General features: G+C 47.7%; 1 protein-coding gene across 1 annotated transcript in view; it reads left to right on the forward strand.

The window, feature by feature from the left end:
• The first annotated feature begins 1926 nt into the window (after positions 1–1926).
• RIMBP2 (RIMS binding protein 2) overlaps positions 1927–17070 on the forward strand; it is a 1305415-nt gene continuing 1290271 nt past the window's right edge. The window contains exon 1 of the mRNA XM_078668014.1: positions 1927–2070. Coding sequence (XP_078524140.1) covers positions 1939–2070 — 132 coding nt within the window. The 5' untranslated portion in view covers positions 1927–1938. The remainder of the gene's footprint in view (positions 2071–17070) is intronic.

A 17070-nucleotide genomic window follows, 5' to 3' on the forward strand; every position in this document is an offset into this window, starting at 1 on the left:
TTAGTTGTTGTGCAGTTTGTAGCTTTAGTTGTGCAGTTTGTAGCTTTAGTTGTTGTACAGTTTGTAGCTTTAGTTGTTGTACAGTTTGTAGCTTTAGTTGTTGTACAGTTTGTAGCTTTAGTTGTGCAGTTTGTAGCTTTAGTTGTTGTGCAGTTTGTAGCTTTAGTTGTGCAGTTTGTAGCTTTAGTTGTTGTGCAGTTTGTAGCTTTAGTTGTTGTGCAGTTTGTAGCTTTAGTTGTGCAGTTTGTAGCTTTAGTTGCTATGCAGTTTGTAGCTTTAGTTGTTGTGCAGTTTGTAGCTTTAGTTGTTGTGCAGTTTGTAGCTTTAGTTGTGCAGTTTGTAGCTTTAGTTGCTGTCCAGTTTGTAGCTTTAGTTGTTGTGCAGTTTGTAGCTTTAATTGTTTTGCAGTTTGTAGCTTTAGTTGTTGTGCAGTTTGTAGCTTTAGTTGTGCAGTTTGTAGCTTTAGTTGTTGTGCAGTTTGTAGCTTTAGTTGTTGTGCAGTTTGTAGCTTTAGTTGTTGTGCAGTTTGTAGCTTTAGTTGTTGTGCAGTTTATATTGACTCAGTCCATCAGTGCAGGCCCAGGCGATGGAGCAGTTGAGGGGGGCATTTGCTTCCAGGGGGGCACTGATGCTCTTTCAAATCGGCTTTGGAGTTGTTTATGAAGTGGGGGTGTCTATGTGAGCTGGTCGGGTGGGTGGTGGTGATGAAACATTTTGTTCCTGAGAATCTCTGACTTGCCCAAGAGCACAAGACTCATTTCAGGACATCAGTAGGGCTCAGTGTAAACCTGATATGGAATGAGAAACTTGATTACGGACGAGCCCGGACACACCACCTGTCACTCATGTCTGAGACTCGAGTCCTTGAATCCGAGCATGGCTTGCACATCCTCCTCTTAGGGCCTGATTTACCAAGGTAACTTACACTTTTGAATAATTTAAACTTTTAAATATGTTTCTTAATTTTTGGCTATACACAAAACCTGAGTGTAAGTTACACTTCTGGAGTAAATTTATACTCAAATTTTGTGAATAGTGAAAAAGTAGTCAACTTGAAAGTGTAAATGAGTCATGAGTATTTAGCCCCCAGGTCCATGAATTTGGCAGAGACATGCGAGTTGCACTTTTGGAGTAAATTTACACTTGGATTCTGGGAAGAGCCAAAAGGTAGTAAACCTACTCAAAAGTTTGTTACCTTTTCGACTCCGCGGCATCCACCATGTGCCTCCAAGCAGTCATGAGCAGCAGCGGGGTTATTTTCCATACAGAGCAGTGCACCGAGAAAACTGCAAGTCTCTTTGTGTTTTCTTTTTAATTCCTTTTTTGTACAATCCAAATGGTATTGACTTCAAAAAGCAGCCAACACGTTTCGTTCGAAACCGGCTAACAAGCCAAGAGAACTTCTTCAGGGCAGAAATTGTTGAAAAAGGGTACCGTCCCTCTCTCTCTTTTTGTGTGTCTATTCCATTGGCATGTTGAGCGGCTCACAATATTTCTGCCTTGAAGAAGTTCTCTTGACTTGTTTGCCGGTTTAGAACGAAACGCGTTGGCTTCTTTTGTAAGTGAATACCATTTGGATTGCACAAATAAAGAATTGAAAATAAAACACAAAGAGACTTGCAGTTTTTTCGGTGCAATGCTCTGTATGGAAAATAACTTTGGAATCTGTTAACAGTGGCACCAAAGGGCAACGGGTGCTGAGACGAGTGCACATTCTATTCTCTTAATAGGATTTCAGTATAATTCTTGAGGTGCTTTTTTGTTAGTCCGTTGCCTAGATCTCATTGGTGTAAGCAGCAGCGGGGTGTTTGTGAGCCGCGACCGCCCTCGCGTGTGCTATGTTAGACTCTGGCCTGGAGCAGCACTGATTCTCTGTTTTAATTCCAACAGGAGCTTTCTTCTTTGGGACCCTCCAAGAAGACCCCAGCCAAGCTGAAGATGCGGCAGATCAATGGAGAAGCCCCCCAGCACCCTGATATGGGCACGGAGCCCCCCAGTGGGAAGGATGCGGAGATCAGGCTGCTGCAGGCGGAGTGCGAGGAGCTCAGAAACAGGCTGGAGGGGCTGAGGGTAAGTACCAGGTACCTTCCTTTAGGTTCACAGGACATCCCCAGAACTCAGTATCCAGCTGGCACAGATATGGGTGGCCAGGGAGGAAGATGCAAAGGTCTTAAATTGTTGTGTGCAATCTTGACTCTATTCTTTACCCTCACTCAGAGGAGAAACATAAAATGGCATTTCCAACTCAAAGAATTAGAGTTGAAATATTTCTGTCAAGGTTGAAGGAAAGAGATTGGGTCGGATTTGATATGTAAATATAAGAGGGGGTGAGAAGACGGGGCAGCTTATAGTAACACTGGAATTTAGTTAGAAGTTCCTCGTAGGAGATCATCACTAACCCTGGACGAAGCACTACGCTACGCTCGCGTAGTTTGTGAAGTTTGCGCAACTTCGCACTACGCGAGCTGCACGTAGCACAGTACAAACATGCGTAGCGCAGCGTAGCGTAGTGCAGCGGTCATTTTTTGCTTGCTCGCGTTCCTCAACGTCATGTTCGTGACCGCGAGCAAGCAAAATGACATCTCGGCGAGATTCTCAACGCGGGGAGGTCAGAGTGTTCGCGCATGCTCGCGACCGCTCGCGATGAGAAGCTACCAGTCCGCGTTGAGAAAGCTGCCACTCGAGTAAAAATCTACTTGAGCAGCAGAAAACTACAGCTCGCACTGTGCAAGATGCCGTTTTCAATGATTGCACAGTGCCAGATGCTTGTCCGCACTGTGCAATCATTGAAAACGCATCTTGCACAGTGCGAACATGCTACTACGCAGTCCGCGTAGGGCTACGTGAAGTTCGCGTAGTGCGAAGTGCACTTCGCGTAGCTTCGCGTAGCTTCGCGTAGCGCTACTTCGCGAACTACGCCCACCCTTAATCATTACAAGGTTCAACTATTAATGAGATGTCCCTACAACATGGAGTAGCCACAGTGCAAATTCACTCCTAGAAAGAGCGAGACAAAGATGGAAACGAGAAGGGGAGTGGGTACTGATAAAAGCTTAGCCTGGGTTCTACTTACACAATGTTTTATTTATGTTATAATACAAAATCAAATAACAATTGATCTACAATCACCATACTTTGTGCCAGAACAGAGATGTGTTTTCTTTCATCGTCCCTATTCTGAACAGGTTCACTGGAATCCCTACATTCTATGGCTTTCTAGAGCATAATCCATATAAATTCATTGTGACTTCTGGCGTATTCTTTGTAGTCTCTGTCAAGTGTCCGTATGTGTAAGAAATTGGATTTTTATTTGGGGTGGATGACCACCCACCACAATGAACAATCAAAACCCTTGTCAGGATGAACTCTTAAAGTCCTTAAATTGACCTGAGTTTAGCCCCCAGGGGGTATATGTATGAAACAAATTTTTAGTCGCAAACGCTGCGAATCGCAAAAAAGCAGCGTTTGGGACAAAAAATTCGCAAAACCGGATGTATGAGCAAAATCACAACGCAATATTAAGGAATCGCAAAATTTGCAATTCCTTAATTTTGCGTAAGTATTTAAGGAATCACAAATTGGGATTCCTTAAATGCTATTCAACAAGCACCCAAGTTGTGCGATTTCTTAAGGAGAAATCGCAAATTACCACCAACTTCAAGTTGGTGGTAATTTGCGATTTCTTTAAAAAATGCTCTTTTTTGCAGTTTTCAAGGTGCCATGTGGCGCACATGCATGCCCTTAGGGCATTTTTGTGCACCATATACGCACACATGTTCATTTCAGGGGTGCATCAGGGTGTCCTTATGACACCCTTGAAATTATTCTCAATTTGCGATTCTCAAATTGTGAATCGCAAATTGAGAATGACTTCCCATTCATTCCTATGGGCCTCCTGGCCCATAGGAATGAATGGGAAGGTATTCCTTAATTGCGATTTTGCAATTTGCTAATCGCAATTAAGGAATACCAAGAAATCGCAAAACAATTGTGAATTTTTAAATACATCCCGTTTTGCAATTCTCAATTAGCGATTCTCAAAAAATCGCTATTTGAGATTCGCAAAAACAGATTTTCATACATATGCCCCCTGGTAGCCACAGCACAGAGCAGGCCGGCGTAACTTAGGTCAATGTGTAGAGTTTGTGTGCAGTAGAAAAAGAACAATAACGTCGAAATGCTAAACAATAAGAATGACAAACTGAATTAAAAAAATAAACATTAATAAAATGTAATAAACAAAATGACACAAATTACAAATATCCAATCAGGAAAACCTCAGATATGATTTTTTTTATGTTTTATGTAGGAATAGCCCCAAAAAGCACAAACCACGGATGTTAGCCTGGTATACCGAGGTCTTAGCACAATTTCAGGCTGACCACGATAGAGCTCAGGTTGGATACATCAACCAGGTTCTTCCTCGTCAAAGATTTGACCTTCTGAGTTAGTCCTCTAAATCTAATCCACCACAGGGGTACACTTGGAAAGGATCACAGCAAACCAGGGAAGGCTCTTAGAAATAAAAAGGGTGTCAGAGGCCCCAGGCAGGGTCCAGTGCAAGTCCAGTTACCACTGGTCAGCTGGGAACCTTGAAGAAAAGGCCTCTTGTAACTTATTGTATCTCCGTAGCTGAAACAAGAGGTCAGCCATATGACGTTTGAAGTCCACACCTTTGTCCTGGGTAGAAGGGGGAGTGGGTCCAGACCTTCTGGGCTCCTTTCAGGTCACAGACAGCAGGTCCAGTCATCTTCTGATCTTCTGCACATCCAGGAAGTGTTCTGAAGTGGGCGCCTGCAGGTGCCACATCTATGCCTGGCACTAGCTAGAGGGTGGGAGTCATGGGTACACCATAAGCAATGGGATAACAGTTCTCAGGGCCTACCCTAATAACTTTTGGCATTTTCAAGATGGTAAAAGTCTTTGGCCACACTGATCTTCGTCTCTGAGGGCTGGGTGTGGGTGTGTGGGAATGTACTATGACATCCTAGTGTTCTCGCTCACCTAACACCAACATCCAGTTTGACGCAGCCGCTGTACCCACAATAAATCCATTGACATAAGTTTGTAGGACAAAAGCAGAGTCTTTCAGCAACCAGACAGTGGAGCCACAAGATGTGTATTGGCATCAATCTCTCTCCCCCTTTAAACAACTTCTGTCCCCTTTTTATTGTGCGGCCATACTTTTCTTTAATATTTATGGTGCCCATTTAATGCACTAAGCACCCTGCACACGGGGCGTACAGGGCACAATTAGGCAAGACTTGTTAAATGTGTAAAACTTGCCAGGTATCACTGCTGGGGGTTTAACACTGTAGCTGTTCGAGTACGCAACGGGTTCTCTGGGCCCATACACTTCAATCATATATTTGGGTGGCGTAAATACACCCTGCAGTGCAACCCACATCTGCGATTCACCTTCCATGCCACGTGTGCATTTCCTGTGACAATTTGCCTGGGGCTTATCAGAAACCTCAATAAGCACATTGTGTGTAAGGAATTGAATAATGCTTGTTGAGGAACAGGGAACACACACTATTCTATTCATAAGGTTTTGTAAAGCGCTTAGCTACCCAGAAGGGCCTCTGAGCGCTCTTGTTCTGAATGACAGTGTCACAGTGCATAGAGCCATCCCACCTGCATAAGTAAGCCATTAAAAGGCGAAAGCCTGAGGAGACCATGCAGTCTGCCTCCGTTTGCTAAACATGCCCCATCCAGCCTCTAGGCAAGAAAACGAATCAACCCTTGAGGAAGCGGCTTCTCTGCTTATGTGATACTATGAGGAGAATCGGCTGACTCCACAGTGGCACTGACCTATTCTATGTTCTGTTCTATTAATCAAAACCCTTCAGTCAAGCTGTGCCATATGCAGGGCCACTAGAATTATGCGACAATAGACAACCGAATTATGCAGCAGGGTTGACTAAATTATGCAGCAAGAAAAGGCAAATTATGCGGCATAATGTGGCACATTTTGTGATAAAGTAGACTGTAATTTTCATACCTAGTACTAATGTCTGTGAAATATTTCACCACATTAGTACCAGTTTAACAACCAAATAAATGGCTAAGCAACTGAAAGATGACCGGTTAACCGTTGTGAAGAGCCTTACAATGCACGAGAACATATCTCATTACGTTTTTAGTAACTTTTTATCCATTTGAACTAGAAACATTTTTTGAGGGTGAAAATCTGCAGATTTTGCAGCAGATGAAGGATTATGTGGCAAAAATAGCACATCCTTAATTAAGCAGAAAAAAGCTGCAGCAACAGAACCGCATAATTCAGTGGCCCTAACCATACACAATAGCCCTGCTCATGAGAAACCAGACTCCTCATCAGCATACCTCACTGGCGCTGGGACTCACCTCTGCCTGCTCATAGACACATTAGGGAATGTGAACAGCACCACCTTGGCATCCGGATTATGCTTCTCACTTTGCCTCCTATGTCTGTTTTTTATCAAAGCTAAGGTCTGGATCTATGCACAGGTTGGCCAATAAGCATAGAACCAGGGCTGTGGCAGCGGGATTGTGACAATTGGCAGCAGTGAGTGTACAGCACCAGGGTACTGGTCATCCGCTCACAGGTGAACGCTCAAATCCAGCGCCCAGGGTGGGCCTGCCAGTGGGCGGACAAGGACTCGTGGACAGGTTCCTGAGACCTATGCAGAATAGAGGGTGAGTCAATTTACTTAATTAGCATTTGTTTAATAGTGCAACATGTCGTCAAAATTACGTCAAAATGCACAAAAATACACCAAATGCTAATTTATTAGCACTATAATTTAGTGTGAGGTGCACACTTGGGTCAACTTTTGATGCAAGGAAACATTTCATACTTTAAAAAACCTGCTTAAAGAACACATTTGCTGTAAACCACAGCCACTCAAGTTGCTTGCGCTGTTTCTGCACAATAATTTTGAGATGAGCAGTGGCGTAATTGCTTGACATGGCATGATTTTCCAGATTGTGTGTAAAAAGTGTAATTGAAAATTCCCAAAATGATGCAAATGATGATGGTGTAATTTACATTCCGGCTGGGGCTCAGGTATACATCTCTGAGCCCACTTGTGTCTGTGGGAGCCACACGTCTCAGTCCCAATTCTTCCCAGCTACAGACATACACAGGGCCTAACATTATTTTCTTTCCTGTCCCTGCTGCCCTCACATAGAGGTCTTTAGAAAGATTCAAGGGAGAGCCATACAGGCGACCCCTGAAATTCATTTCTCTGGGCAAACTCTGCCTTCCCCAGGGCTCTGATCTTCTGTTGACCTTAGGTAGGTGACCCCAGCCTCATACTGCAGACACTCTAAAAAAAATGAAAACTATTAAAAAATATATTATACAGCACACAAATACCCAAGGACGTCAAGGGGCTAGAACCCAAAAAACAGCCCAGCTGAAAAACCTGAAGACAGAAATGGCAGCGCAGCTAAAGTCAAACTAACAAGAGCCGAGTTTTCAGGTTTATCCTAAGTAGAAGATGGTTGTCTAGTTCAGAGATATGTCGAGGAAGTGAATTCTAACAAAGGACCTACTTTCTGTGCCGAGAGTAAAATCCTAGGGCCCGATTCACAGAACTAACTCAAGATAAAATCCTAAACTTACTACTTTTGGTATTCACAGAAGTTAGGATTTTGTCTTAAGTTTGTCTTAAGACAGACTTAAGACAGACATAAGTTAGTAATCTGTCTTAAGTATGTCGTAAGTTTGTCTTAAGACAAACTTAAGACAAAATCCTAACTTCTGTGAATACCAAAAATAGTAAGTTTAGGATTTTGTCTTGTTAGTTCTGTGAATCGCCCCCTTAGTAGGAAGGTACTAATGCAACTTAGACCTAAGCAGTAGTGAGCCGTGATTATGCTAAGCTTGGTGCGCAATGCACAGGGCTTTGAAAGAAGTTCTCTTCCTCCCTGGGAGCCAATGCAACTTTTATGAGCTCCTCAGAGACCGACCAATGGGAAGAAATGTCATGATCAGCCGAAGAGCTGCATTTTATACTACTTGCAATATGATAAAAGAGCCCTGCTTGATGGTATGATATAGTGCATTACAATAGTCCAGCCTTGAGGAGATCAGTGCTATGGTGACTGATTTCCGAGTCGCCTCCAGCGTGAAGGGAATAATTTCTTTCCGAGATCGAATGATGTTTAAACAAAAAGAGGCAGTCCAGTTTGCTTGGGTGTCAAAAGCAAGATTTTCATAAAATATCCTCCCCAAGTTTTTTGCCAACTTAGCCAGATGGGGGGTGGTGAAAGCAGACGGCCAGCAGCTGTTAGATCAAATAGAGTGGGGACGTACAAAAATATGGATCTTAGGGGCATACGTGCAAGCCCCTATCGCCACCATAACAGTGAGATTGTGATGGCCATAGATGTCTCGCCTTATTTACGAGTCAGCTTTAACTCCTTGAACGCAGCGCGAAATCCTCCATGGTGCGGGAGTTCTAATCAGTGGGCGGGGCTGCGCCGGCCAACGTACGTGCGCAACACCACCGTGGTAGTGCTCGCGGCGGTTGAATGGTCGACGCCAGCACAGTACGGGTTAACGTGGCTTAACGCTGCCTTGTAAATTTGGCCCCCTTTCATGCGTTGCTTAGCGTGAAAGGGGGGGCAACGGGTGTTGCTGTGGGCGTTCCACCACAACAACCATTGATTCTCACGATGCCCCCTGTTTACAAGGGTGGCGTACATAGGAGGCAGCGCTAGAATTAAGACCAGGGAAATCAATAATCCTTGTTTTTGCTGTTTTCATGTGTGCTGCGTTTTGCAACGCACATGAAAACATCAAAAGGCCAATAATTGTTTATGTAAAGAAAGGTCCCCTTTCTGCACATAAACAATCATTTAAAACAATGCCTTTTTGTGACTTCTATGTGTGCTGCATTAAGCAGGACACACAAAAGTTACAAAGCAGCATTTAAAGATGGTTTATGTGCAGGAAGGTCCCCCTTCATAAACAATGCTCCCTTGCATGCAAACACCCTTGCAGTATGGTGCAAGGGTGCCTGTGTACTGCCAGCAAAGGAGGAAATGCAAGGCTGAGAAGTGGCGGAGAGTGCCGTTAAGCCACAGAGGCTAACGACCTGCTCCACTACTTCCCTTGTACATATGGCCCTTAGCTTTGTCAACATTTCATTAACACCTTCGAATTTCATGACGAGGTCAGCTCGTCATGAGCCACGGTGCTCGTGTGCTGCTCATCATGACCTTTATAATGCTTGCACGTGGGGCTAATTCCCCTGCTGTGCGAACGTTCTAAAGAAACGGGTGTGGTCATGAGCACACGGCCACCGTGGCTCATGACGAGCTGACCTCGTCATGAGCACAGGGGCGCTGTGCGCACCCCCTCCGCCCCCCAGCACAGCATGGGAATTTGCCCAGCTGCGAAGGGGTTAAAAAAAATCCTTCATCCAGTTGCTGACAGCGAGCGTGCTGTTCTTAAAGTTCTGGACAGCTAAATGAACATCATCTGTGCCCCTTACAATGATCTACGCATCCTTAGCGCAGGATAGCACGCTCAAACCAAAAGATTGAATAAGCTTGGCTGAGGATGAGACGCACAAGTGAAACAAGGTTGTTAGACTTGTGGCACCCTACAAGGCAAAAAAAAGGGTTTGGAAGTAAACTGTCCACATCTATCAGACCGATCCTTCCAGATAGAAAAGAACTGTGTAGAACAGAGGGGCATATTATCAAGGGGGTTTATCCACTTTTTTGGCTTTAAAAGCCAAGAAAGCGGAGATAAAATGATCTCCCTATTACCTAGCTGTCGCTAACACCAGTTAGCGACAGCTAGTAGGAGATAGCAACCATCTTGGGCCCCGCTTTGCATGTCAGTGATATTTATCACTAATGACATGCAAAGTGGGCGTGCCAAGATGTTAGCGACTGGAAACAGTCGCTAACATCGCTATCTCCTATTACCAACTTTTGGAGATATTCGCGCTAAGCGCGATTATCTCTAAAAGCTAACACCTGCCCTGAGCAGTTCTTAGCCATGTAATCCAATGGTAGGTGGATAACATGGCTAAGAGCATTAGCTCGGTAATGCATGAATATCGCTGACTTCTCAGCGATATTCATGCAGTGCGGCCGTTTTTTATCGCATTTGCGATAAACCTTGGTAACACCAAGGTTTATCTGCGATAAAAATCGCCGCAGCTCTGCGGTAAATTTTTGTCTCTAACCAAGCAATAGCGATAATTATCGCTATTGCTTGGTAATATGCCCCCGAGTCTGTGTCTTCAATACCAAACTAAAAAATGGAGATATCAGAAGTGAAGAAGGCGCTGTTTCAAAGGTTGCGGGCATATCTAACATAGCATGGTCAGCGACTAGCTGCCGCCTCCCCCCCAATCCGGCACCCAACACCCAGGAACGTGGACACGAGACGTGTTTTACTTTTTGGAAGGCGGGCGCTAGTCGCCCGGCCGTATTTATTAAAGTATGAAATTAAAAAAGGTTTTAATTGCATAATCAACAATGAATACAAAAATCAGCAGGACATTCAGTTATACAATTGTTATCAACAAGTTTGAGAGCCTGACCTTAACAAAACTCTAATACAAGTTGTTCCTAGCTTAAACTAAACATCCTACCTTGATTTTTGTACATTTCTGGCCATATGGCAGGGTCACTACCGGTGTCAGGTCCTACAAGCTGCGCCTCCCCCCTAGAAGTGCGCATGCGCAGTGTTACCCCGGGAATTGCCCGGTCTACGCCCCAAACTCCATTTACCCACTAAAGGAGGGCCCTTACTCTGCGCCGGTGGCGTCATGAGTCCACGCGCGCGGGGTGGCTACCAGCCTAAGGAAAGCGTGAACTACTCCTACCCGCGCTCCTTTGCATATTACCTTGCCCCTGGAGTACTGGTAGTGGCCCGCAGGCCCCTCCCCCCGGGCGGGAACCTCCATAGGATGATGCCCGCCCCCTCAGACCTCAAATATGTGCTCACCGATAATGACCTTACCGCATGCCCCATACCTAATAAATACGACGACCTATGGAAAAAATTCTAAAGGACAACTACACTGGCTAATAAATAACAGTATCCACGCATAGCTAAAGGGGAAAAAAGGCCTAACGACACATGGCATAAAATTACAATTCGGTTCACACATGTTACTCAAAATCACAATATCAACGTATAGCTACAAAGGGAAAAAAGGCCTAAAGACACATATCTTCAAATACAGTTCACTTCACCCATCACTTTTCTACAAAGGGGAAAAAATCCTGACAACAGATCACAAAATACAACAACAGCCTACTCTCTCCCGCGGTCCATACCTTTGAAACTTACCATTAAACCGGACATAACGCTGCTTAAACTTTGTACCAAGGGATGGTGGGTGGGAAACAAAGAAGCCCCGAACGCGGGGCACAACGTTCAGCGAGGGAGCGTCCAGGGACAAGGGGGTCTCCTGGGCGCTCCCTACCTCTTATTCCCGAGGGGCCGGGTGGCCCCTCCTAACGCCCGCCCCCCCCGACCCGGAACCAGTCCATTGAATCCGGGTCAGGAGGGGCGCCGGCCAATCGGCGGTGGGCCGCGCCCCCAGGGCACGCCCCCACCGTCGAAGGACCCGCGGGGAGAGGAAGTGAGACGGTCGCCGCGCCGCCATGCGTGCGGGGGGGCCGAGGGCCCCCCCTTTTCACATGGTCAGCGACTAGCTGCCGCCTCCCCCCCAATCCGGCACCCAACACCCAGGAACGTGGACACGAGACGTGTTTTACTTTTTGGAAGGCGGGCGCTAGTCGCCCGGCCGTATTTATTAAAGTATGAAATTAAAAAAGGTTTTAATTGCATAATCAACAATGAATACAAAAATCAGCAGGACATTCAGTTATACAATTGTTATCAACAAGTTTGAGAGCCTGACCTTAACAAAACTCTAATACAAGTTGTTCCTAGCTTAAACTAAACATCCTACCTTGATTTTTGTACATTTCTGGCCATATGGCAGGGTCACTACCGGTGTCAGGTCCTACAAGCTGCGCCTCCCCCCTAGAAGTGCGCATGCGCAGTGTTACCCCGGGAATTGCCCGGTCTACGCCCCAAACTCCATTTACCCACTAAAGGAGGGCCCTTACTCTGCGCCGGTGGCGTCATGAGTCCACGCGCGCGGGGTGGCTACCAGCCTAAGGAAAGCGTGAACTACTCCTACCCGCGCTCCTTTGCATATTACCTTGCCCCTGGAGTACTGGGAGTGGCCCGCAGGCCCCTCCCCCCGGGCGGGAACCTCCATAGGATGATGCCCGCCCCCTCAGACCTCAAATATGTGCTCACCGATAATGACCTTACCGCCACAGGCCAGTATTGTTAACCGACGATCTGGCCTCCCCCTCTAGCCCCTGCCTAAGGACACACTCCTCCTACCCCAGCCTTCTAGCCAAGCCCAGATATTGTCAGCCCATAAGACATTACCCTCTTCTGTCAAATGAACCCCGTCCTTCAAGTAATACTTGTGACCCCAGATGCACCCATGAGGTATTGACTGTAACACGGGGGTTCGAAACAACCTATCCAACCGTGTGTTGATCCTCTTTACCGAGTGATTCAACGCCCTGACCGAATGACCCCCCCGCCACTGAAGTCGAGGTATTAGTTGTGACCATACTAGTGTGCACCCGGGGCAGGTCCTAGCTATCCAACCCGCTGTTGAGATGATCTCCTCGATCAAGATGCGCCTGCCCAGTGTTGCCAAATCGTTCTCCCCAAGGTGAAGTACCACCACTGACGGTGGAGCCCGCTGGCGTGCTAACAGCCCTTGGAAGAATCCCCTAAACTCGTGAAGACACAACCCTCCTCTGCCAAAGAACGTGATATTCAACCCTAGATGTGACGCCCTTTCTTTCTTGTCACCTGACAGGAAGACACATTCCGCTCGCTTCACATATGAATGACCGACAATCCAGACATTGTTCTTTGTTGTTTCCTGTTCGCCGCTCCGTGCCGATGAATATTGGCGGTGCCCGACGACAAATTCCTCCCCTGCGTAACAGGTCTGAGAAACTGTAAGAGAGCGGAAAGAGACCAAGCGTGAGTGACAGGAAATCATAGCATGTCAATCCGAACATAACGTTTATAGCAGTCTGACGACCACCTCCCAATTGTCTTCACTCTTTCCACTGGGAGGCCCCCCGCCACCGCCTCAGTTGCTGCCCCAATCCTGAAGGAATGGGATCCAAAATCTCTAGGATCAAGACCCGCTTTTGTAACCCCTATTTCGAACACTCTCCTGAATTGATACCTGGTCAAGGGGCTCCCGTCGGCGTGACAGAGCAACGCCCTGCCTGCTGAACCGACCAATAGTCCCATGAGTGATTCTACGTGCCTCACCGGGCAGCACGGGTTGGCGGGGGCCCGTTGCAGAACTATGGTGTGACCCCTACCTTCCTGATCGGTCTTTGATTTCTGGATAGTCACCCACATGGTGTCCCCCCTTATCGTCACCCCAGCCTTCTGCAAGCCACCTAGTATGTCAGACTTGGATCCTGCCACCAGTTCACTAATTCTCAGTGCCCCATAAAATGCCAGGGAGAATGCCGCCCTAAAAAGAAGCACTTCCCACTCCGAGTTACAAACAATCTCCAGCATGCCCAGTAAGGCTGTTAGCCGGGCCAAACCCATGGGCTTCCTCTTATCCTTCTGGTGTCCCTGAATACGGCGCCATCCCCTTAAAGCCTTGCGTATCATAAAGGTATTAGTGGGATCCCGGAAGCCCCTAGCTTGAGCGAAGAATGACACTGCTGCCCTATGTCTGGTTGCCGCTGCCACTGAGCGCCCCTCTTTGTGCATCCATTCTAAATAAGCTGCAAACCCATCCTCTTTCGCCCAAAGCACTTCCCACTGTGGCCCCAAGAAAGAACAATAAGACAGAAACGCCCCTTCGTAAGCCGTCTTGGTCCTGGGGGCTAGGCTAGCGACCACGAGGTCTTGTAATCTGGGGCACCAATCTGCCAAAGTACTGCTGGGAAGTGTGCTGGCGAGGGGTCTGCTGTGGGGAGATGTTCCCTGAAAACCTGCATTTTGAAGCGAGAAAGGGAGTCAGCAGCATTGTTTAAAACACCAGGGACATGTTTGGCTCTAAAATTAGCATTCAGTTTAAGGCACCGCAGAACAATTTCCTTGATCAGACGAAGTATGAAAGGACACCGCGCCCCCTGCTGATTGATACATTCCACCACTGTCATGTTATCTGACCAAAACACCACTGATTGGTTACATAGGTGTTCGGGCCAAACCATCAGTGCCACCCATATTGGAAAAAGTTCCAGGAAGCCAATGTTGCTGAGCAAACCCCATGTGTTCCATTCTTCTGGCCATCGTTGAGCGACCCACCTATTCCCTAGGATGGCACCAAAGCCCACACTACCGGCCGCATCAGTCCATAGTCCCAACTCCGCTGATGTCGTGAGCGGGTCGGGCCAGACCACTCTACCGTTAAAATCCTCCAGGAATGCCATCCAAATAAGCATATCCTGGCGAATTTCAGACGATAGGCGCGTGCGGTGGTGCTTTTCCCTCAGCCCCTTCATCGCGTGCGCGATGGAGCGAGAGAAGGGGCGAGCCATTGGGATGATTCTTAGTGCGAAATTCAGTTGCCCTACCACCTCCTGTAATTGCTGCAAAGTGACCTTCTCCTTCCGGAGGCATAACTGTAGCGATGCCTTGAATTTGCACACCTTGTCCCTGGGTAGTCTAAAACATCTCTCCATTGAGTCAATCTCGATGCCCAGAAATTCCAAGCAGGTGGTCGGGCCCACCGTCTTCCCGGGCGCAAGCGGGACCCCAAAAGCCCGCATGAGCACGCAAAATTCCTGCAATGCCAGTGCGCACTCCTGAGAACCCGCTGTACCGAGGAAGAGGAAATCATCTAAGTAATGCATGACCCTTTGATGGCCCGTCACTTGTCTCATGGCCCATTCGAGAAATGAACTAAACATCTCAAAGTAGGCGCAAGAAATAGAACAACCCATTGGCATGCATTTGTCCATGTAGAACCTATCCCTAAAGGTGAAACCTAAAAGATGCTGGTCCGCCGGGTGGACTGGGAGGAGGCGGAAGGCGGATTCTATGTCTGATTTCGCCAACAGCGCCCCGGGTCCAGTGGCCTGCAATAAGGTAACAGCCTGATCAAAAGAGGCGTACTTAACACTACAGATACCTTCGTCAATGGCATCATTCAGTGACGCCCCCTTTGGCGCTGACAGGTTATGAATCAATCTGAATTGCCCCTTCTCTTTCTTGGGGACAACTCCCAGTGGGGAACACACAAAATTGGGTACTGGCACTGCGGGAAAAGGGCCAGTTATCCTGCCTAAGGAAAGCTCTTTGTCAATTTTGGCGGCCACAACAGCCGGATTGTGTTTGACTGATAATTGATTTCTACAGTGCGCACTGCCTGTGTATCCCCCGGCCGGGATCCTAAAACCTTTAGAAAAACCTTCCTGGAGTAGGGTGGCCGCTTTGTGGTCAGGGTATCTGTTCAACAATGGAATCATTGCCACCACATCCACTGGAGTGGGGGGGCGTAACCTGTCTGACTTATAATGGCTTTCCCCTACCCCTCTGTCCTGTGTTACCTTGCTTGGACCTACAGGTAGTTTCTGGATGAGAGGGGTGCCCACAGGAGGAACATGCATGCCTAAACTTACACGCGGCCCTTGCGCAGGTACGCCTATTAAAATCCCAGCACACCCCTTTCTTCTCTGGCCCACCTGCCCTAAATTTCCCAGGTATTTCACTCGTTTGGGGGGGCCGAAAGGGCTGCTGCGGTCTAGTGAACGCCTTGACCGCACCGAACTGAGGGGGGGGTGCAGTGTCAGAGAACTGTTTGTGCCAAGCCATGGAATCTACCGAGTCCCATGGCAATGATCTATTGAATTCCAATGCCTTCCTAAAGTTGACATCATAACCCTTCCATGCTTCCCCAGAATACTGTTGACTCCACCCCACAATCCTGCTCGAGTAGCAAGCCAATGCAGCCTGCAGATCTGGAGGATGCTCAGCCTTAACTGCAGTGAAAACAGCCCATGCTTGCATCCAATTATTGAGATTTTCTTCAACCCTGAATCTAGTACACTGCGCCCTCCATTCACTTGGGAGCATCCACTCTTTCAGTGCTTTTGCCTGCTCCATTTCCCTATTATCCAACAATAAAGAATAAATGTACACGTATTTATCAGCCCAAATCATTTCTTTCACAGCTAAAGACACATGCTGAGCTAGATTTTCGCTCCTGGAAGGTATCACACCGTCCCCCAAGAGCGGCAATGCCACTTCCTTACCAAGTGCGGGCACCGGGGGCGGCTGCCCTTTTACTCCGTCCAGCTGGGGAACACTTGGACCTGCAAGGGGAGAAGAAATTGGCAATGCAACACTGTCGGCGACCGGTGCCGATCTGATTTTTTCTACAAACCTTGCCGCCTCTGCCGCATGGTCTGCAGAATTCGGGAAGGCTCCCCCTTTTTGGAGCCATGGCATCATGGCCGTTAACTGAGACAACAATTCGGGTGGCATTGAATCTATATTACCCCCCGGGACAACAGGTACCACTGGGGTTATGCCCAGTGGTCCTGGCACAGCTGGCAGGGCGGGCGCCGGGTGTGGCCCGCCTGTACCCGGGATAGTGGGCACCGGTGCGGGAGCAGACCCAGCGTCTACTGGTTGACCTGCCGGCACCGGCACCACAGGGGCAATGGGTGTAGGCACATGCGGGGGTGGGACCACCGCTGGCGGTGCGGTGGGTAACGGATCCACTGGGCCTGGGGTGGGGACCGCCTCCTTGGGTCTCTTGGACCTAGGTTTCCCTTGCGGGGTGACAAATTCCCCTCTTGGCACTGGTGCCACCCTCTTGCGGATCGGTCTCCCGGACGGGCCCGGTGCCTCGCCCTCTCTGTCCTCCAACCGAGCTTCCCGCTCCTTAATTTGTCCTAGCTGTTGTTTAATGTCGCTCATCTCCCGCATCATAGCCCGCATCATAGCCTCCATGTTGGACCCCCTTTTTCCACCCCTTGGACCTGGCATGACGCTTACCCCAAAAAACACCCGCTGCCTACTTA

Source organism: Lissotriton helveticus, chromosome 11 (assembly GCF_964261635.1).
Source record: "Lissotriton helveticus chromosome 11, aLisHel1.1, whole genome shotgun sequence".
NCBI classification, from domain to species: Eukaryota; Metazoa; Chordata; class Amphibia; order Caudata; family Salamandridae; genus Lissotriton; species Lissotriton helveticus.